The sequence below is a fragment of the Chiloscyllium plagiosum genome, unplaced genomic scaffold (assembly GCF_037043375.1).
Source record: "Chiloscyllium plagiosum isolate Xiang-an unplaced genomic scaffold, Cpla_swu_hap1 HiC_scaffold_23, whole genome shotgun sequence".
Taxonomy (NCBI): domain Eukaryota; kingdom Metazoa; phylum Chordata; class Chondrichthyes; order Orectolobiformes; family Hemiscylliidae; genus Chiloscyllium; species Chiloscyllium plagiosum.
This window is the reverse complement of record NW_028270161.1, coordinates 61,466,975-61,490,866: the sequence shown is the minus strand read 5'-3', so window position 1 is coordinate 61,490,866 and position 23,892 is coordinate 61,466,975. Positions and strand designations below refer to the sequence as shown.

The 23,892-nt window shown below is 41.4% G+C and overlaps 1 protein-coding gene across 1 annotated transcript in view; it reads left to right on the top strand.

The window, feature by feature from the left end:
* Positions 1–23,892, top strand: part of washc4 (WASH complex subunit 4) — a 133,676-nt gene that overhangs the window by 69,712 nt on the left and 40,072 nt on the right. Inside the window, exons 12-15 of the mRNA XM_043713263.2 lie at positions 1,871–1,998; positions 2,095–2,255; positions 8,179–8,305; positions 14,452–14,577. Coding sequence (XP_043569198.1) covers positions 1,871–1,998; positions 2,095–2,255; positions 8,179–8,305; positions 14,452–14,577 — 542 coding nt within the window. The remainder of the gene's footprint in view (positions 1–1,870; positions 1,999–2,094; positions 2,256–8,178; positions 8,306–14,451; positions 14,578–23,892) is intronic.

The following is a 23,892-nucleotide window of genomic DNA, read 5'->3' as shown; positions in this document are numbered from 1 at the left end:
TGCACCTTCCCTAGTAGGTACATACTGAATCAGAAAATTTCTTGTACACATTTAATAAATTCCTCTCCACCTAAAGCCTTAACACTATGGCAGTCCCAATCTATGTTTGGAAAGTTAAGATCCCCTACCATAACCACCCAATTATTCTTACAGATAACTGAAATCTCCTTACAAATCTGTTTCTCAATTTCCCTCTGGCCATTAGGGGGTCTATAATACAATCTCAATAAGGTGATCATCCTTTCTTATTTTTCCGTTCAACCCAAATGGCTTATCTGGATGTATTTCCAGGTATATCCTCCCTCAGTACAGCTGTAATGCTATCCTTTATCAAAAACGCCACTCCCCCTCCTCTCTTGCCTCCCTTTCTGTCCGTCCTGTAGCATTTGTATCCTGGAACATTAAGCTACCAGTCCTGTCCGTCCCTGAGCCATGTTCCTGTAGTTGCTATGATATCCTAGTCCCATGTTCTTAACCATGCCCTGAGTTCATCTGCCTTCCCTGTTCGGCCCCTTGCATTGAAATAAATGCAGTTTAATTTTTCAGTCCTGCCTTGTTCTCTGCTTTGTCCCTGCCTGCCCTGATTGTTTGACTCGCTTCTTTTCTCAACTGTACCAGTCTCAGACTGATCTCTTTCCTCACTATCTCCCAGGCTCCCGACACCTGGAGGAAGAGTGCCTCATCTTCTGTCTCAGAACACTTCAACCCTAGGGCATCAATGTGGACTTCACCAGTTTCCTCATTTCCCCTGCCCCCACCTTACCTCAGTTCCAACCTTCCAGCACAGCACTGTCCTCATGACTACCCGCCAATCTCATTTCCCACCTATTCTCTCTGCCCTCCCCTCTGCCTATCACATCAATTCACCTATTGTACTCTTTGCTACCTTCATTCCCCCCCCCCCGCCCTGAACCCCCACCCCCACCATTTATCTCTCCACCCTGGAGGCTTCCTGCCTCTATTCCTGATGAAGAGTTTTTGCCCAAAACATCAATTTTCCTGCTCCTCGGATGCTGCCTGACCTGCTGTGCGTTTCTAGCACCACTCTGGTTTCCAGCATCTACAGTCCTCACCTTTGCCTGATTTGAAACCTGTCAGCCTCCCTGATGTGCCACAGTGAATGTGGTTGCCCCTTGAGCTTGACAATTCTGATGCTGTTCCGACCAGGCTTATGCCTTGCCGTTTGTGAACATTTAAGATCCTTTAGAACTCTTCCACCTCTACTCCCACAATATTCTATTCTCCCATCACCCTTGTACTTGCTGACTTATGTTCAACAGCTGACAACAGCTCAATTTTAAAACCTCAACTTGTTTTCAAATCTTGCTATTACTTCACTGTCCTTTGTATCCCTTCCCTCTTCTCCTTTCAAATCTTCCTAAAATGCATGCTGTTGGTCACCCATTCTGGTATGTGGCTGGCTGTCAAAGTTTTCTTGATACTGTTTGTGTGAAGTGCCTTGGGGCATCTTGCTACATTTAGGACACAATGTAAATGTATGCTACACAATGTATGTTTCAGTGTTGTTTCTAATTTTGATAGCGAAAGTAACTTTTAAATCTGAGTTTTAAAACAAGATCTCTGTAAATAATCTGACAAGTACTACTGAAAGAGTCTGGCGAGCCTATCCTGTTACTGTGCTGATTACTTCAGATCATGTGACATTGTATTTGTTGAATCATGCTAACCTGCTGTGATGTTTCATTTGCATTCTTGAAGTGAAATCCATGATTTGACTTCCAATAAACAATATTCTGGATGAAGTTTGTCAGTTTAAGAATTATGTTTAACATCCATTTAAGTCTTGGGTCATCTTGCAATGATTGTATCATTCCATAAAATTTTTTAATTGTCATTTATTTTTGCACAGGGGAGCCTTCTGAAATTGACCAGCGAGATAAGTATGTTGGGGTTTGCACACTGTTTGTGTTGCACTTCCAGATTTTCAGAACATTAGATAAAAAACTGTACAAATCATTAATGGATATTTGCAAGAAGGTAAGTGATGTCTACCTGTGGGATATTTCACTCAACATTTTTTCATCCAAGTCACATTGAATCCTGGGTATTGCTTGACCTATTGAACCATTGCAGGTACCGGCCATCACCCTCACTGCCAATATTATCTGGTTTGCTGATCAGTTTTTGCTGGACAAAATGGCACCAGCTGCCAAGATCACAGAAAAAAAGAATTTACAAACTATTAAAAGCCAGAGAGAAACATTTCTACAACAGAAGGCCCAAACTCTATCTAAGTAAGTTTCTGTTTGTGGATTACTGCATTTTTCATGTTTCAAGTGCTCTTGGTGAGAACATATTGCTTAGATTCACCAGGATACTTCCAAGGGCAGTAGGTTTGATCGTGAAAAGACATTGAGCCTGTTTTCATCGAAGGACAAAATATAATAGTTACGTAAGAAAAATAAAAGATCTCTGATGGAATCAATAAGGAAAGCCAATTTTCTAGGTCTAGGGAGACAGTGATGAGACACGGTGTCCCATTATATAAGATCGATTTTATCGATGTAAGATTTCTAATCCCTATAGCCACTCACTTTATATAAGGCAAAAAAAAGGTATTAAAAGGTTTGTCATCTGATGGCAAATGTGCCAGATGCATTTTAACCAAAGATTATTCAGCATCATGTTGGTCCCTTTTAACCCACTTGCAGAGCCATTCAAATAAAATTTATACCAAACACACTTAGAAAATTCAGTAGTCCACAGAACAAACTGCAAAAACAGCCACCAGTCGTCTCAACCAGAAGAACTTTGATCTCAGATTCTTTTTTTCAGTGCTGACAGTTATCTCGTCACACTTTCCACAGCTTGTATTTTTATAAGCCTTGCGTCCTGGAATTTTCAAGCCTGGTTTGTCCTCTGATTCTTGCTGCCCTCAGATTAACATCAGCTTTTGAACCTGGAAAAGCGAAATAACATTTCTTGACTTATGTGGTGTGAAAGTAGTGGTTTAAAAAACATGACACATACAAAAACAGAGAGCAGTCATGATCCTGTCTGCTAGGTGTTATTGACCAGACTAGACCCCCTCAAGACATTTCAAGAAGATAGCCCAGACCCTGCATTGTCTAGTTGTTTTAAGCAGGTGTAAGGTGGATATTCCAGGATGATGCAGCTGGTCAAACCACTCAGTTTTAAACAAAATTGAATTTATTTACAGATGACCAAATTAAACTTAAGCAAAAGAAAACCGTATTTAGAATAATAACTATTTGAAAAAACTTAACAAACAAGTGATCCAATTTCCTGCAACGTCCCATGAACACACCCCTTGGCACAATTCAAGAGTGTGGTGCTGGAAAAGCACAGCAGGCCAGGTTGCATCCGAGGAGCAGGATAATTGACATTTTAGACACACGTCCTTCATCAGGAATGAGGCTTGTGGGCAGGGGGGAGCTGAGAGAGAAATGGGGTGGGGGTGTGGAATGCAATAGGTAGATGAAAGTGGGTGAGAAGGTGATAGGTCGGAGAGGAGGGTGGAGCGGATAGATGGGAAAGTCAATGGATATGTCAAGAGGGCGGTGCCGGGTTGAAGACTTGGGACTGGGACAAAGTGGGGGGAGGGGAAATGGGGAAATCCTAACCCCTCCATGGCTGAACACTTCAATTCTCTCTCTGACTCCACCAAGGCCATGCAAGTCCTGGGCCTGCTCCATCGCCAAACCCTAACCACTCGACACCTGGAGGAAGCACGCCTAATCTTCTGCCTTGGGACCCTTCAACCACATGTGGATTTTGCCAGTTTCCCCATTTCCCCTCCCCCTAACTTTTTCCAGTCCCAAGCCTCCAACTCTGCACAGCATTCTTGACCTGTCCGTCGTCTTTCCCATCCATCCACTCCACCCTCCTCTCTGACCTATCACCTTGTCCGCCACCTTCATCTGCCTATTGCGTTCCCAGCTACCTTCCCTTCAACCTCCTCCCATTTATCTCTCAGCCCCCGGCCACAAGCCTCATTCCTGATGAAGGGCTTATGCCTGAAACATCGATTCTCCTGCTCCTCGGGTGCTATCTGGCTTGCTGTGCTTTTCTAGCACCACACTCTCGACTCTGATCTCCATCTGCAGTGTTCACTTCCTTGGCAAAGATGTAAATTCAGGTTGTTACAGGAAAGGAGAGATTGCAGAGAGGGTCAGCCAGGGATCATTGGCTGAAACAAGGAGCCTCTTTTCTTTCCCAGCAGCTTCTCAGGGTCCCAAGCTAAAGCTAAACCGAACTAGAAAAATCCCTGAACTGGGAGAACTGGCCACTCCCCTTTCATTGTACAAGTGTATTTAAAAAAAACCTAAAGGCCCTTTTCCCTGATTGTTGCCTTAGGCAGTATCTCTTAACCATTATTAAAGTCACCCGTTCAGTCATATTGGCACCTGTACCTTTACGACCCCGTTTAAAAAATGCCAAGGACAAAATAACCTTGTTAAAGGAAATGATAAACGCTGTTGTTACAACCTAACTGACGAGAGCACTGATAATTATGCCCCAGTTTTCCACAAGCTGTCCCAAGTAACATTCCAAAGACACAATCAAAATGGCCAATTTACCTGACTGACTACTATTCAAGACAAAAACAATTCACAAGTTACTTAACAGGCAATAACATAACTGTTTATTGTAACACACTCTCCTTTATCAAAAGGAAGATAAAAGAAGTGATCTCTAATTTACAACTGTGATTTAAACTATATCCCCTCAAAAACCCCCAATCCACAAACAAGCATGCATGTACATATACACATGCGTATACACATATACGCATGTGTACATATACACATGTACATATACATATGCATGCACGCATTCATTAAAACAGACAGAAAAGAGAAAATTTGACCCGTTTTAGGTGGAAAGATGATATAGATAAGGTAAACAAAGTTGTGAAGAACAAATGTCCAGATCTCAAGTGGATTAAATTTTTTCAGTTTCTCTTGATTTTTAGACATAATAACATTATTAAGGCATAATGCTGTTGACTGTAAAGCGGTGGCATTTCTTCACTTTAATAGTTGATCTAGTGGACCTAGGTCTGTTGTTAGAATTCTTTCCTGTATGGCTCATTTCCCCTGATATGGGTAAGGAGAGAGATGAGTCTTTCATTTTGCAGCTTCTGCATGTCTCTGCTGTCCTTGCAGTTATAGCTTTGTTTGAATTGTACTTTGTGACAATTAGAGGGCTGGTCTCGGGCAGAATTTCCTTAGCTGAAAAAACTTTTGTCACTCAGTCGCAAATTATCTCCCTCCATTTCAAAAAGCAACATCATCCACTGCAGCTAAACATATGGAGCACCCAATTTTTCCAAGTTGCAAAACTCTTGGTATTTCAGTTGCATAGCAATCCAACTTCCATTTTAATTTATAGTCCCAAATATTAGTGGGTTTTATATCCTAAGAAGGAATACAAGAAAAGTCATAAAGGGTAGCCACAATAACATAAAAGGGTTTATAAAAATATGCTAAGAGACTAAGGGAAATGAAGTGATCTTGTACTTGGCATTCAGAAATTGTTAACTTGTAAATTGATGTGGTCTTCACAGTAAGTGATGAGGGTTAAGTACCAAAGATACAAGGAGAGCTGACAATATATGAAGAACAGGAACTGATTCAATGAAATAAAAAGGCAAAGATAATTATATTAAAGATAGGCAACTCTTAAGGACCCAATAGATCCAAGATATTAAAAGTATACAGAGAAAAAATTGTGGATGCATTATTCATTAAAAAAATCTGAATTTAGGAAAAATTTCCATGGATTGGTGTAATAACGTAGCAAGACCAGCTGGAAATGAGCATCTTTTACTGTTGGACACCAAAGTAAGCACGAATGTGTCATGTGTATAGGCTAGTCCCAGCTGGGTCTAGACAGCATTCCTGGGTCTGCTTTATTTATATTTTTCAGAGATGTTATGACGCACTTCTGGAGTAGGTGGGATTTGAACCCTGGCCTCCTGGCTGAGATGAAGGGACACTACCATTGTGATCCCTTCAATGCAGGATTGAACTGGGGACCTTAAAATCTTTGTGCTAACACTTTGCCAGCTGAACTATTTCAGCTAGCCCCCGGGTCTGCTTTATATATTGTCCAATTAACTTGTTCAGAGGTATTACTAAGCACCTCTTAAGAAGTGGGACTTGAATATGGGCCTGTTGATTCAGTGGTAGGACACTAGAACTACACCATTACGAGTACTGTAAGTGTGCTTTTTTTGTGTGTTTTTTTAATCAGTCTGTTCAAAAATGTCATGACCTACCCCTGGAGCAGGTGGGACTTGAAGCCAAGTCTCCTGGCTCAGAGATAGGAACACTATCACTACACCACAAGAATCCGTCTGGATCCACTTTATATTTTTTTAATCGATCTTTTTTGGTGTGTTATGATACATGCCTGGGGCATGTAGAAGTTAAACCTGAATCTTCTGGTCCACAGGAAGGGACAATACCACTGGACCACATCAGCCTATCACACACCACTAAGCAATTTTCCCACCACCAAATCATGGTGAATTTTCGTTGTTTTCGTTTAAAAACCATAAACCACCATCTATTAAATGTGTAGCCAATTAAATATTCACACACAAAGCCAATTATGGTTAATATGAGCCATCAAAAGTGAAGGAGGCATAGGAAGAGTGGGATGGGCTGAATCAAACTGGAATTGGGGGGGAAATAAAGCACTATATTCCCTGTACTTCTTTGTAAAAGCATCAAGAGCATTGATGGACAATGGGTACTCCCACTGCAGAGGCACCTGTACATGAACCTAACTGCAGAAGAGGGTCAGACAGTTGGCAGCTATGATCACCTCTGTTGGCTGCTGCATGGACTTGTTAATAACCAGCCTGGTCAGGCCTAGGAGCAGACTTAGGAAGAGGTCCTTTGATCTGCTTACACCCCTCTTCACCAGATATCCAAAGATCAGGAACAAATGGTTGAAGTGCAACCAAAAGCACAACAAAAGATTTTTCAATTTACCAAACACTGGTTGCAATCTCCTACAATCAATATATATACATGGTCCGTAGACTGCACATCACCACGAAATAAACAGTTGGGCTGGGAGTCTGTGAACCGCTGCAATCTGCGGTTATAAGGGACTGCTACATGCAACACCCTCCACTTTAGGTCCTTGATGGAAAATGAGAGGACTCTCACGTAGAGACCCCTCCCCTAGGATCCCTGCTGCCAAATGGCAAACCAGACCTTATGAGGTAAAAAGATTCAGGGACCCAACTACACAAGTTAGCAAAGTTACATAATTTACGCAATGGGCAGGTGCAAAGAAAAGGCCTTTATCTTGAAAAGATTGGAATGCAAAATGATGCAAGTAATACTTAAAGCTCCAGTTGCATAACGCCTGACAAAAGATCAGTGGCTTTGGGGAGTGAGGACTGCAGAACAGATTCTGCAGGGCACAGCCTAAGAATTAACAGTAAGCCATTCAGGACTGAAATGAGGAAGAATTTCTTCACTCAGAGTTGTGAACCTGTGGAATTCTCTACCATCGTTGGTGGGGCCACTTTGTTAGATATATTCAAGAGGGGGCTGGATGTGGCCCTGGCAGCTAAAGAGATCAAGGGGTCTGGAGAGAAGCTGAAAGTGGGATTCTGAAGTTGCATGACCAGCCATGATTGGCCTACTCCTGCACCTAGTTTCTATGTTTCAATGTTTCTATTCACTAGATCGATCGTTTTTGATGATTGAGTTTCCTTTAGCAGGAGGCCAGAACGAGGAGATGTAAATTAAAATTAGTGAAGCTGTACAGGGGCAGTGTCAAAAAGCACTTCACAGAAAGAATACTAGGAATTCTAAATTTCATCTCAAAAAAAAACTTGGGATTGGAGTTTAATGGAAAGTATCAACACTGATATTTAGATTAAGAAGTGATCTTAAGGGATATGGAAACAATGCAGCTCCAATGGAGTTAAGGTAGAAATCAGTCATAATTGAAGTAAATGGAATTTCAGGGGCTGAATGGCCTGTTTCTCTGTAAAAGAAAAATAGCAGCTAAGTAAACAAAGTAAAATTAAGAATCATTATTTGGGATTGTTTATAAAAGGATAATTAATCTATTGATCAAAAATCCCTCAAAAATGAGAATACATGTTTTATTTCTGTGGTTTTCATCTTTCCAAATATCTAATTCAAGTAAAACATTGTCTTATAGAGATGTGCAGTCATATTACTTGTTTGTAAGCTCATGGATGATGAAAATGGAATGCATCTTGTCCAAGGTACAGAGTGTAGAGAAGTTTGCTGAGCATCTTTCCAACCGATGCAATATTTTTATACAGGTAATATTTGAAAATTTGCTTGTTTCTCCAGTACTCAAAGCAAAACATAACAAGTTTGTTTGATTCAGAATCATGGATTTTGTACAAGTTAATGGTTGATTTCTTAAAGCTGCACAATGGCTCAAAATTTGCTAACATAATAATGGTGTCTAATCCCACCATTTTTAATGTGCAAATTCTTCAAATTGTGACAGGGAAAAAGTACCCTGTAAATTACAAGCTACAGTTTGGACAATTTAGAACATAGAGCAGTATAAAACAGACTAGGCACTTCAACCTTTTATACTACTTGAAGATAAAACTAACCTACATACTGTTTATTTTGCTGTGATCCATGTGCCTATCCAAGAGTCGCTTAAGTGTCCCTAATGTATCTGACTCTACTACCACTGCTGGCAGTGCATTCCATGCACCCACTGACCTCTGACATCTCCACTAAACATCTTCCAGTGACCTTTAAAATTATGCCCCCTCGTGATAGACATTTCCGCCATGAGAAAAAGTCCCTGGCTATCCACGCTACCTATGCCTCCCATCATCTTGTGTACCTCTATCAAGTCACCCCTCATCCTTCTTCGCTCCAGTGAGAAAAGCCTTAGTTCCCTCATACTTTCTTCATAAGACATGCCTCCAGTCCTGGCAGCGTCCTGGTAAATCTCCTCTGCATCCTCTCTAAAGCTTGGGAGCAGCACAGTGGCTCAGTGGTTAGCACTGCTGCCTCGCAGCGCCAGGGACCCGGGTTTGATTCCAGCCTCTGGCCAATGTCTGTGTGGAGTTTGCATGTTCTCCCTGTGCCTGTGTGTTTCCCCCAGGTGCTCCGGTTTCCTCCCACAGTCCAAAGATGTGCAGGTCAGGTGAATTGGCGATGCTAAATTGGCCATAGCGTTAGGATTCATTGGTCAGAGGGAAATGGGTCTGGGTGGGTAACTCTTTGGAGGGTCGGTGTGGACTTGTTGGGCCGAAGGGCCTGTTTTCATACTGTAGGGAATCTAATCTAATCTTCCAGATCCTTCCTGTAATGAGGTGACCAGAGCTGAACACAATATTCCAAGTATGGTCTAACCTGGGGTTTATAGAAGTGCAGCATAACTTCGCGGCTCTTAAGCTCAATCCCCCTGCTAATAAAAGCCTTCTTAACAACCCTATCAACCCATGTGGCAATTTTGCAGGATCTGTGGACCTGGATCCCAAGATTCCTCTATTCCTCCACCCTGCCAAGAATCCTGCCATTGACCCTGTATTCTGCATTCAAATTCGACCTCCAAAATGAATCACTTCATACTTTTCCTGGTTGAATTTCATCTACCACTTCTCAGCCCAGTTCTGCATTCTGTAAACCTACTACCCCACCCTTCCACTTCCTCATCCAAGTCATTTATAAAAATCACAAAGAGCAGAGGTCCCTGAACAGATCCCTGTGGAACACAACTGGTCACTGAGCACCAGGCTGAATACTTTCTATCTACTACCACACTCTGACTTCTATGGGCCAGCCAATTCTGTATCCAGACAGACAGATTTCCCTTTATCCCATGCCTCTTTACTTTCTGAATGAGCCTATTATGAGGAACCTTATCAAACACTTTTGTTAAACTCCATATGCGCCACATTCACTGCTCTACCTTCAATGCGTTTTGTCGCATCCTCAAAGAATTAAGTATGGCTTGTGAGGCATAACCTGCTCCTCACAAAGCCATGCTGACTATCTCTAATCAAACTATGCTTTTCCAAATATTGATAAGTCCTGTCTCTCAGAATTCTCTCGAATAATTTGCCCACCACTGATGTAAGACTGACTGGTCTGTAATTTCAGGATTTTTCCTATTCCCTTTCTTGAACAAGGGAATAACATTTGCCACACTCCAACCATCTGGTACTACTCCAGTGGGCAGTGAAGATGCAAAGATCATTGCCAAAGGTACAGCAATCTCATCCCGCGTTTCACAGGTGGTATTGTGGCTCAGTAGTTAGCACTGCTGTCTCATAGCACCAGGAACCCGGGTTCAATTCCAGCGTCAGGTGACTGTCAGTGTGGAATTTGCATGAGTTTCCTCCAGGTGCTGCGGTTTTCTCCCACGATCCAAAAATGTGCAGGTTAGGTGAATTGGCCATGCTAAATTGCCCAGTGTTCAGGGATGTGCATTAATTTGGGGTAAATGTAAAATAATAAATTGGAGAATGGGTTTGGATGGGTTACTCTTCAGAGGGTTGGAGTGGACTTGTTGGGCCAAATGGCATTTTCCATACTGTAGGGATTATATGATTTCTGTGATTCCCATAGTAACCTGGGTATATCCCATTTGGACCAGGGGACTTATCTATCCTCATGTTTCTCAAAATTTCCAGCACGTTCGCCTTCTTAACATCAAACTATTCGGGCATATCAACCTGTTTCACACTGTCCTCAAAAATGACAAGGTCCTTCTCACTAGTAAATAATGAAACAAAGTATTCATTAAGGACCTCCCCTATCTCCTCTGACTCCAGTTGCAAATTGCCTCCACTATCCCTAATCGGCCCTAACCTCACTCTGACCATCGTCTTGCTCTTTAATCCTACCCATGTCCCCATTCCTAAGTCCATTCTTCAGTTCCTTCCTGGCTACCTTGTAACTCTCTAGAGCCCTGTCAGATCCTTGATTTCTCAACCTTGAATAAGCTTCCTTCTTCATCTTGATTAGATGTTCTACAGCTCTTGTCATCCAAGATTCCTTCACCCTACCTTTCCTTCCTTGCCTGAGTGGGACAAACCTATCCAACACTTGAATCAAGTACTCCCTAAACAACCTCCACATTTCTGTCGTGCATTTCCCTGAGAATATCTTTTCAAAATTTATGATCCACAGTTCCTGCCTAATAGCAATATAATTCCCCTTCCCCCATAAAATACGTTTCCATACTGTTTGCTCCTATCCCTCTCCATGACTATATTAAAGGTCAGAGAGTTGGGATCACTCACTGAAATGCTCTCCCACTGACCTGGTTCATTGCCAGTCACCAAACCCTATATGGCCTCCCCTCTAGTTGGCCTATCTACGTATTGATTCAGGAATCCTTCCTGGACACACCTGACAAAATGTGCTCCATCCAAACTATTTGTACAAAGGAGGTTCCAATCAATATTAGGAAAGTTGAAGTCACCCATGACACCTTTCCAAAATTTGTTTCGCAGTCTGCTCCTCAGTGTCTCTGTTGCTACTGGGCGGTCTATAGAAAGCTCCCAATAAAGTGACTGCGCCTTTCCTATTTCTGACTTCCACCCAGACTGATTATTAAGCCAACCCTTCTCGACGACCTCCCTTTTGCTGTGACAGTATCACTGATTAGCAATGCCGCTCCCTCACCTCTTTTACCTCTCTCCCTATTCCTTTTGAAACATCTAAACCCTGGAACATTCACCAACCATTCCTGCCCCTGTGTTATCCAAGACTTCATAATGGCCACCACATCGTAGCTCCAAGTACTGATTTTGAAGATCTACGTTCCCCTCAAGAGGGGCCTCTTGGTTCGAGATCGGTCAAAAGAATCGACAAATGCGGTCTATTCAAAAAGCAAGATTCATTAGTTTATTGAATTAAAGTACCTTGACGCAATTTTATCCAGCAACAGAGATTGAAGCTTCCGTGTTCCGGAGTGAAGTTGCGCAATTACATTTGAAAATTACACATTATTATTTTTTTTTTAAGAAATAGTACAGCCTTAATTACAAGAAAGACCAATCACACATGATGGTGACATGATTTACAGCAAATTTCCTGGGAAAGGGTTCTTAATTATAAAGAAAATTCCAATCAACTGTAATATGGTGATATGATTGAAGACAGGCTAATCCAATGGTATTTTCTTTAATAAGGATATCTAATTTACGTAAATTGTCATGCCATGTATTAGTTCAAGGTTAGTTCAAATGGTCAATTAATGTGTCAGTATTCAACTTATGAAAACTCTATTGTCCTCTTATCTTTGAACTGCAAGTTAATTCTGTAAATCAGCAGTATGGTTCACAGGCCATTTTGTAGTATTTTAAATCGAGAAACCATATAGTTGAAATAAAAACCTACATATTTTGTTGCCTAAATTCCAATTTTAGATCCTCGTTCTGTGCTGTAAGTTCATCACTCTTATTCCTGACACTTCTTGCGTTAAAATAGTCACACTTCAACTCATCACATTGACTGCAACTTTGCCCTATCAACTGTCTGTCCTTCCTCACAGATTCTCTGCATGCTTATCTGCCTGTTCACCAGCTATCCCATCCACTGATCCATAGCTCTGGTTCCCAAACCCCTGCCAAACTAGTTTCAACCCTCCCGAAGAGTTCCAGCAAACTACCCAGGATATTGGTATCCCTCCAGTTCATGTGCAATGTGTCCTCCTTATACAGGTCCCACCTTACCCAGAAGGTATCCAAATGATCCACATATTTGAAGCCCTCCCTCCTACACAATTCAACTGCACTCACTCCCTCTTCCTAGCTTTAATAGCCCGTGGCACTGGTAGCAAACCTGAGATTGCTACTCTGCTCGTCTTGCCTTTTAGCTTCCAACCTAACTCCCTATATTCACTTTTCAGGTCCTCATTCCTTTTCCTTGCTATGTTATTGGTATACGTCACTCCATCAGTTATTCTTTCATTGCGTGCGGCAAGGCTTGCATTTGATGCACATCAGAAATTGCTGTTTAGGAGACTATGGTGACCTGCTTTTTTGAAGCACTCCGGTCATTTAGTGTAGGTCCACCCACTGCGCTATTCAGAAGGGGATCCAGAAGTTTGACCCAGTGACAGGGAAGTAATAGGAATAGACTTTCAGGTCAGGATGCTGGGTGACTTGCTGGCATATACAAGTCGCAGTCTCTGCTGCCCTTCACCTTTTAGGTGATAGAGATCGTGGGAAAGAGGATACTTGGTCAATTACTACAGCGGTGTTCTTATAGATGGTAAACACAGCTGTCACTGTATCAGTAGTGGAAAAATTGGAAGCTTGATGGATGTAGTGAAATCAAGCAAACTGCTTTATCATAGATATGCTATACTTCTTGGTGCTACGTTCGTCCAGGCAAGTGGAAAGTATTCCACCACGTTTCCTGACCTGATGTACCTTAGAAATAGTAACAAATTTGTTTCACTTCAGAATGACCAATTTCTGATTTATTGTAGCCACACTATGGTTGATCCAGTTCAGTTTCAGATCACTGGTTAACCCCCAGAATGTTGATAGTGGAGAATTTCGGTGATGGTAAAGCCATTGAATAGTGGCAGGAGGGGGAATGTCCAGGTTATGCTTCCTTGGTGATGGTCATTGCTTGCCACTTGTGTGTTGTAAATATCACGGTAATCGCTGCTTACTCTTAACCACCCAGGGGTTTGAAGAAGGTGCTGCATTTGCACATTCATTGTTCCTTAAACTCAACGTGTAAAGTTAAATAGTAATTATTAGCAATACTGTTTTTAACAGCATGATATTGATGGTTGCCATTCAACTTATCTGACCTAATAAGTGAATACTCAGATGTGTGATGACTTGGCAAGAATGAGTTTTTTAAATATTAAATTTTTAGTTAGTGCTTTTCCTTTCTACCTCTCTTTTTCTGCACTTAATTTAATATTGAATTTGCTAATTCTCTGACACTTCTCTGATTCTTCAGTCCTTAGTTCTCAAAGGTCAAGTTAATGTCCCATTGGTTCAGTTACAGGCATTCCCCAAGTTGCAAATGGGGTCCGTTCACAAATCAATTTGTACGTAAATTGAAACACAATGCAGGGCAGTATAAAGAAACTGTTCATAATGTTCCTATTTTGGATCATTAAAGTAACAACCCTGAATGAGATTGTGTTCTTAAGTACAAGGGTTGTAAATTGGATTCTTGTAAATTGTGAACCCCTGTATTTATCAGAGTTCCAGATACCCAAAACTGTTTGGGCTTCTAACAACAGTGAGCAAAACATTTTACACTCAAGGTAGCAGAAAGCTCTGTCTAACTAGACATGCCATGGGATGCCATACTCCAACAGATTTTTAGGCCTACTTTACTTGTCGATTTCAATTGACATAGACTATAGTTGAAAATAAATTAATTCAGTGTTTTACCGTCACAAAATATGTTTGTAAAAGACCAACTTTAATTAAACTTTTTAAATCATCTTTAGGGTATTCTGTATGCAAACAGCCTCAGTAATATTATCCGAACCACAATGAATCTGTACATGTCAATGCAGAAACCCATGACCAAAACATCAGTGAAAGCTTTATGCAGACTTGTGGAGCTTCTAAAGGTAAGCTGTTGGGAATATGGGTCTCTTAGTTACTCAATTTGTTTTTTCATTAGTGCTACCAATGTTGAGTTCAGATTTATTTATTTTCATGATTTTTGTTTTTCTGTGTGATGATAGAACTACTTTTACTGAGGCACCTTCTGCATATTCACTGCCTCATTCTTTTGATACAAGAACAGGAGAATTTCTTTTTTGAATTTGTTGCTAGATAAGGGCGTTGCTGGCTGGACCAGCATTTATTGCCCATCCCTTATTGTCTAGAGGGCAGTTAAGAGTCAACCACATTGTTGTGGGTCTGGAGTCACATGTAGGCCAGACCGAGGTAAGGATGGCAGTTTCCTTCCCTAAAGGAGATTTGTGAACCAGATGGGTTTTTCCAACAATCAGCAATGGTTTCATAGTTATCGTGAGAGTCTTAATTCCAGATTTTTATTGAATTCAAATATCACCATCTGCCATGGTGGAGTTCGAACCTGAGTCCCCAAACATTACCTGGGTCTCTGGATTAACAGTCCAGTAATAATACCACTAAGCCATCGTCTTCCATTAAATTCTAAACTTCTACAAAGGAGACATCTTTGTCTATGTACGCCACATCTTATAATCATACAGCTCATACTCAGATAGGGCCAAATCCAAGAATCTGAATGATTCAGGAAAAGCAACTTGCATTTATAAAACAGCTTAACAGAGTAAAAAAAGGATACAGGTCTGACTTGTTCCATTTAAATAGCTGTCTCTTGGATTCATAGGATTTATAGGATTACATTGAGACACAAAATCATACAGCATGGAAACAGACCTTTTGGTCCAACTCATTCATCCTGACCAGGTTTCTTAAACTGCACTAGTCCCGTATCCCTCCACACCCTTCCTATTCATATACCCATCCAGATGCCTTTTAAATGTTGTAATTGTACCCACCTCCATCTCTTCCTCTGGCAGCTCCTTCCATACGCACCATCCTCTGTGTGAAAAAGTTACCCTTCAGCTCCTTTTTAAATCGTTCCCCTCTCACCTTAAAACTATGCCTTCTAGATTTGGACTCCCACCACCCTACGAAAAAGATTTTGACTATTTACCATATCTATGTCCCTCATGACTTTATAAACCTCTACAAGGTCACCCCTCAGCCATCGATGCTCCAGGAATAACAGCTGCACCCTATTCAGCCTTTCCCTATAGCTCAAATCTTAGTCCCCAGCAACAGCCTTGTAAATCTTTTTGACACCCTTTCAAGTTTTACAACATCCTTCGTATAGAGGGCTGACCAGAACTGTATACAGTATTCTGAGATATAGCACAGAAACCAATCCCTGCTGGTTTGCTGCTCCACTTGATTCTCCTGTTTTTCCTTATTTGAATTTCCATTCAAAACCTTCTATTCGCTTCTCCTTCATATGCGTGTCTAGTTTACTTTTAAATGTATTTATACTGTTCACTTCAAATCTTCCTTGTGGGAGTGAGTTCCATATTCTCACCACTCTTTGGGTGAAGAGTTTTTTTCTTTTGAATTTCCTGTTGTGTTTCTTGGTGTAGAGGTGCCGGTTTTGGACTGGGGTGGATGAAGTTAAAATCCCTCAACACCAGGTTATAGTCCAACAGGTTTATTTGGAAGTACTAGCTTTCAGAGCGCTGCTCCTTCATCAGGCAAGGAGACTATTACCTGTCCTCTGAAATGACGACCTGAGCCAGTTGGTTTAAAGGCAGTTAGTGATTACCAATCTCAGAATTGTTAAGGTAGAGGAGTTAATTCGGCTCATGTCTTCACTGGCTCTCCAAGGAACATTTGTGACTCTCTGCCATTTGCCAAATCTTGTTTTTCTATACCCTGGCATATTTCTATTAAAAAAAATCATACAATGTTCTCTTGAATGCATCAATTGACTCTGTCGACCAGAACAATTTGTGTGAAAAAGGCTTCTGTCTCATCATCTGTGTTTGCACATTACTTTAAGTCTGTGTCCTCTTGTTCCTGATCCTTTGCAGGGCCAGCTACTTATCTGCTCTGTCTGGACTCCTTGTGATTTTGAAAACACACATCAGATTTTTTTTTCCTTCTCTCCAAGGAGTTGTCACATTTGACTGCATTCAAAAGTTTGTGAAGCATTTTGAAAACATTGAAATGAAGTGATGAAAAGTGCAAGATAACCATAAGTCGTTGTTTCTTACTGATTCAGTTGTGAAGATATATTCAGTTTTTCAATTAGGCTGATAGTTGGGAATTTTAACAAGTCCTGGCCATAATTTGAAGAATGTAAAAAGGCGCAAAACAGAGAAGTAGATGGAAACAAATGATTCACCCTTACTGAAAAGCTGGTTGATCAATCTATCCTCAGTTCTTTAAGAAAATTTGAAAGTTTACTTTAGAACACCATTTTTGATTTTCCATTTTTTTGTGTGTGTAGGGAATCTGTAAAACTTGAATGCACATGATAATATAAGATTACTCAAAATTAATACATTACAGTAAATAAGCAATATTTTGACTAGCCAATACAAAAGAATTATCATCCTTTCTGACCTGGAAGACTCCTGAATACTGAAAAACTCTGATCTCCAACATCTGCAGTTCTCACTATCTCGAGACATCTCGAATGCTTCCTTTTATCTCTCACCTTCAAACATTTCCACATAATAGAGCCTGTGCTCCTCTTTTCATACCAGAAGCTGGAACTACACTGCTTAATCCACTCAGCAGGTGGCATACTTCCGCTCCTCGTCTCTGATCCAACTTCGTGAGTTAGCTTTGTAACTGAGAAAGGTTTGAGAAACAGCATGCTGTTGGCTGACCATGCTGTTCTCTATGAAATAGCTAGTCATTGCCAAACTTCTGAACATTTTATCAATTTCCTACAGTCCTTACATCAATGAAGGAATCTCTTTCTTCACTCTCAAGTATCTCAATCTGTTGAGTGTCTGTGCTGTTATAAATGGTGACTCAAATTACATTCCATTTTGCTTACAGTACCTCACTCAACATTTCAGAAGCAAAAATGAGAAATACCGATTGGTTCAAGGCTAACATCACAATGATGGAATCTACAATTAAAGCGCTACAATCCACTCCCCTTAAGTACAAGAGAGATCTGAATGCACCAAGGGCTGCATGAATTGAAGTCCATCATTATGCTGGGTCACCTTATGAGGAGCAGTTGAGGACTCTGGGTTTCTACAAGTTTAGAAGGATGAGGGGAATCTGATTGAAACTTATGGAATACTAAGTGGCCTAGATAGAGTGCCAAGGGGAGAAGATGTTTCCACTAGTGGGAGAGGCTATGACTGGAGGCAACAGCCTCAGTGTGAAGAGGGAATTAAGATGACAAAGAATGTCTTCAGCCAGAGGGTGGTAAATCTGTGGAGCTCACTATTGCAGAAGAATGAGGAAACTGAATGACAGAGTGTGTTTACGACGTGTACTTGATAGGTAAGGAGATCAAGGGTTATGAGGAGAAGGCAGGAGAATGGAGTTGAGAACCATGTCAGCCATGATTGAGTGGCCTAATTCTGTGTCTATATATTGTGGTCTTTTGGTCCACCAGTGACTTACTGATAACGCTTCCAGAATATCTTGATGTTATTCGTTCTCTGAATGCTAGGACCATGTTTGGGATCAAAAGGGGAACAGGTCCTTCAGCACAGAATGTAGATCCATTGAAAAGGAGGAGTATAATGAACATTTCTGGATGCTCTGCTATATTTATTAAATTGGGGAGGATTCAAAAAAGATTTACCAGAATGTTCCTGGAACTGGAGGGGTTGAGTTGTCAGGAGAGGCTGGATAGGCTGGGGCCTTTTTCACTGGAGTGTAAGATGTTGAGGGGTCACCCTTATAGAGGTTTATAAAATCATGAGGGGCACAGATAAAGTGAATAGCCAAGGTCTCTTCCTTAGGGTGGGGAAGGTCAAAACTAGGGGGCATATTTGTAAGATGAGAGGAGAAAGGTTTAAAAGGGACCTGATGGGCAGCTTTTTCGCACAAGGGATGCTTCGCTTGTAGAATGGTCTGCCAGAGGAAGTGGTAGATACAGATACAGTTAAAGCATTTAAAAAAAACATTTGGACAGGTACAAGAATATGAAAAGATTGGGGAAATATGTGTCAAATGAAGGCAAGTGGGACTGTATGAACTGTTTGAATTAGAACTAGAACTCCTATAATGTGGAAACAAGCCCTTTGGCCCAATAAGTCCACACACCCGTCGAAGACTATCCCACCCAGACCCTACATTTCCCCTGACTAATGCAGCTAACCTAGACATCCCTCAATACAGCTTGGCAATTTAGCTTGGCCAATTCACCTAACCTGCCTGTCTTTGGACAGTGGGAGGAAACCCATGCAGACACGGGGCGAATGTGCAAACTCCACACAGACATTGTCCTGATTCTGGAATTGAACCGGGTCCCTGTCGCTGTGAGGCAGCAGTGCTAACCACTGAGTCACTGTGCTGCCCCCAGTAGTTTAGTTGGGAAACTTGGTCAGCATGGATGAATTGGACCAAAGGATCTGTTTCCATGCTGTATGACTCTATACCTCTACTTAAGAGAGGTCATCAACAACTGCAATAAATAGCTGTGTAAGTGGGTGGAGCACTATCTTGAGTTGTAATGAGGCAAAGACATCTCCGACACAGAAAAAGGTTTTTTGGCCCATTGAATCTTCACTGGTCAAAACCAAGCATCTAACAATTCTAATTCCATTTTCCAGCACTTGCCTCATAGTTTTGGGCCCTTGCAATGTCAAGGCATACATGTTATGCGGTTTTTGCCTTTCTCTCATCCTTACAGGCATTGGATTCCAGATTCCCATCAGCATATCAGTGAAAAAAAGTTTCTTTTCATCTCCCTTTAAACTGTCTTTTTTACCTTAAGTCCATTCTCCCAGTCATTGATTCCTCCAAAGGGAAAAATTCTTTGTCTGCCCTAGCCTATCTATGTGCCACATAATTTTATACATCTCAATTACTTTCCCCCTCAGTCATCTCTGCTTTGACGTAACCAACTCCAATCTAGCCAATCTCTGTTCATAACTGAAAATCTTCAGCCTAGACACCATGTTTTATACAATTCCAAATAACCTCCCTGTTCTTAAATGCTGTGCCTCAGCTAATAAAGTCAAATATTCCATAAACTGTCTTAATCACTTCATCCACTTGTCCCAGTATCTTAAGGGCCAGTGCAAGTGATCCTCAGTACCTCCAAACTCATCAGGTATGCCATTGTCTTGTTTGTCCTGACCAAGTGCATCACCTTACATTTATCTGGATTGAATTCCATTTATCATTGATCAGTTCATCTGTATTCTGTCTATATTCTCCTTTAATCTAAGGCTATCTTCCTCACTATTTGCCATCCCACCATTTTTTGTGAACTTACTGATCAACCCTTCTGCACTCAAGTCTAAACCATTTATATATACCACAAGCAATAACACTTGATTTTATACAGACCCAATACTGATCCCTGCAGAAATCCATTGGGCATGATCTTCCAGTCACGAAAACATCCTGGCCTATCACATTCTGCTTTCTGCCACTCAGTCAATTCTGGATACTGTTAACCAAATTTCTTTGAATCTCATGTGTTCTTACCATTGTTATCAGTCTCCAATGCTGGACCTTATCAAAGATCTTCCTGAAGTCCACGTAGGCTGTCAAATGAATTTCCCTCATCTGCATACCTGGTCAGTTCTTTGAAAAATTCCATCAAATTGGGCAGACATTACCTGCCTTTAATAAAGCCATGCCGACTTCTTGATTAATCTTTCCCTCATCATTGCTTCCAATAGTTTCTCCACCACTGAGTTTAAACTGACTGGCCTATGGTTTCCTGGTTTATCCCTTCCTCCCTTCTTGAATTACAATGCCACATTGATTGTCCTCTAGCATCTCTCCTGCAGCCAGAGAAGAATTGAAACTTATTAGTGGGTGATCACTGAGAAAGCTCTGGACACCATGGCCTGCCTTTCATTGGAGAGCTGTATGTGAAACCCACTCTGGAGGAGCTCAGCAAAGCGTGTTTGCTAAGAGCAGAACTTCATTGATGATATTGCATTTCTTGAGCTCATCAACTTTGGGAACTTGGTACTCCAGCAGCTACATGACACTTGTTTATTTCTGCTGGGGGTGGGAGGGAGTGTCGGTGCTGATACACGTGGCACAAAAGCTGTGATCTTGTGCGTGCATAAAGGTGACTGCAGTGATTGAAAAAGTATTGATGCATAGATTCATAGAACTTTTTAAAACATGGAAATGGGCTTTTCAGTCATCATGAGCACAACTGTTCATCAAGGACCCATTGATTTTAATTCCATTTACCAGCACTTGTCTTGTAACCTTTTTTATACCATGACATTTCAAGTGTTTATCTAAATAGTTCTTGAAAGTCTTGAGGGTTCCTGACTCTGTCACCCTTTTAAGCCAGTACCCATAACTTGGGTGAAAGGTATTTTTCCTTCTGTCCCTTCCACAACTCCTCTTCCTCGCTTTAAAACTTTACCCTTGACTATTGATCTCTGTACTAAGTGAAAAATTGCTCCCTACCTACTTAGTTTATGCCCTTCAGAACTTTTGCATCTCAGTCTGGTCCCCCTCTGCCTCTTCTACTCCAAGGAAAAGAACCCCAGCTTATCCACTCTCTTCATAACTGAATTGTTTCAGCCTCGTCAATGTCCTGGTAAATTGCGTTTGCATTTTCTCCAGCGCAGTCACATTTTCCCTGTATTGTGGAGACCAGATCTGCATGCAGAACTCCAGTCCATCTCCTGGCTGAGCATCACAAGTTAAATATTTGCCCATTTGCCCTCTTCAAACACGGATTCTGGCTGAATGAATTTACTCTAAATCCCAGTATAGGTTCAGAACTGGAAGATCCACAATTGTCAAGATCTTAGTCTGGCTGCCATAAGATAAATTCTGTGAACCAAGGAAGACTTTAGAATAAACAGACTGAACATTTTCAGTGGGCAATGTGACTTCTTTCCATGATAGAATGATGGTTAGGGTCAGCTGTGACAGCAACATTTTGAGATCTGCAGTAGCTTCAAGCAAGGTTGTGTTCTACTGCTGATATCCTTTGGTAATTACTGCATATCCCCTCATTTCATCTACAGAGGGTGTCAAAGAAAACAAAAAACTGCACATTTATTTTCCAAAATCTCTGACAAAGATACCAAGTCCTCTCAGAGTTGCTGTGTGCAGATGATGCCACATTAATGTTCCACATTAAGGAATACCTCTAGCAACAAATAGTGAGATTTTACATGCCTGTTAACAATTTGGTTTGACCATCAACATCAAAAGAGGAGTACCATAGCCAGGGATGTTGCTAAACCTATTAGCATTCACACAGATATTGGAGATTGTTGTTAGCTTTGTGTAACTAGGCTCCGCAATCACCAGCAGTGTGTCACTTGATGCTCGGTCAACTTATGCATTCCAAAGCTAAGTAAAAGAGTTAAGTTCAAGCTAAGTAAAAGAGTGGAATATAGCAACTATTAAACCTGTTCCCTAGTGCACTCTGTAAAGTGATGACATCTGGACAATACGTATTAGGGAGAAGAAAAGGCTGAGCAATTTCCACCTTCACTATCTCCAATTTGTCCTTGGCACCCCTTGACAAGATAAGATTACCAATTCAGTGTGCGCTAATTTTGTCAACATCCACTTGGTACTGGTACAATGATACCTGCACTGACCTGACGATGTCTGTCAGATGCTTGATGGTCATATGCCCAAAGGCTTCCTGAATAGTGAACTGGCCACTGGTCATGACCTCCTGGAAATCTGTACCACTGTACAAGGACACTGGCCTGTGATATATGAAGATGGTGGACATTGATTCTGATAAGTGGCTGAATTTCACTAATGACTTTCACCTCTGGAGGCTCACTATTTGGAAGTGCATTAGAAGAGGTGAGCAGAAAATGAAAACCCAGTTGGTCGAGAAGAAGACCCAAGGAAAATAGGTCAGTGAATCATGTACCTTCTCAGTCTGCTGAGAGAGTCCAACCCACATACCAGCTGAGTCCTAGGTTTAATCAGGAGGCAATACCCACATTGAGCCAGCAAGGTTCATAGAATCATAGAATCCCTACAGTGTGGAAACAGGCCCTTCAGCCCAACAAGTCCACACCGACCCTCTGAAGAGTATCCCATTCAAACCCATTCCCCTACCCTATTACTTTACATTTCCCCTGACTAATGCACCTAACCTGTACATCCCTGAACACTGTCGGCAATTTAACATTGCCAATTCACCTAACCTGCACATCTTTGGATTGTGGGAGGAAACTGGAGCACCTGGAGAAGAACCACGTAGACACGGAGAATGTGCAAACTCCACACAGCCAGTCGTCCAAGGCTAGAATTGAACCTAGGCCCCTGGCGCTATGAAGTCTAAAGTTGCTGCATAACGTTTGCAGTTTTGGTTTTTGTTACTGAATAAAAAGTTTCCTGAAATACATCAGATTCTGTCCTATTTCCTGAATAGTTAATGTCTCAAAAGAGCAATAAAAATAGGTATGTGAAAACTCACAATTGGAGTTTAACACATACGAAAATGTTTTTGCATTCATTTTTGAGATATGGAAGTTGCTGACTAAGCCAGCATTATTGTCCTTTCATTATTACTTTGAAAATGTTATTGCCATTAACATCAGCTGCCCTCTTAAACATTGGAAACAGTAACACCCACAGTGTTGTTCGGAAGGAATTACCTAAATTCTGACCCAAGGACAGTGTGGGGTTAGCAATATATTTCCATGTCAGAATGATATATGGTTTGGAGGGGACCTTGCAGGTAATGTTGTTTCCCTGTGTCTGCTGCCCTCTAGATGGATGGGCTTGTGGGTTTGGAAGGTGCTTTGGTGAGTTGCTGCAGTGGATCTTGTAGATGGGGGCTCTAGCACTATACATTAGTGGTGAAGATTGCAAATGAGGTGCCAATCAAGTATTGGCACTTTGACACTCCTGAATGGTGCCATGCTCCTCGAGTGTTGTTGGATGTGCACTAATCCAAGCAAGTGGAGGGTATTCCATGATACACCATCTTGCTTGTGCCTTGTCAATGGTGGACATTCTTCGGGGAGACAAACAATGTGTTATTTGACACAGAATTCCAAGATTTGACCTATTGTTGGACCGGAAGTTTGGCTTTCCAGTTCATTTTCTGGCCACTGATTATCTCAATGACTTTGAGGCATTTAGCAATTTAACATCAAGGAGATGACGGTTTAAATTCTCTGGAGATGGGATTGCTTGACCGATGTGCGACACAAATATGCTCACCCTCCAGCCCAAATTTGGATGTGGCCTAG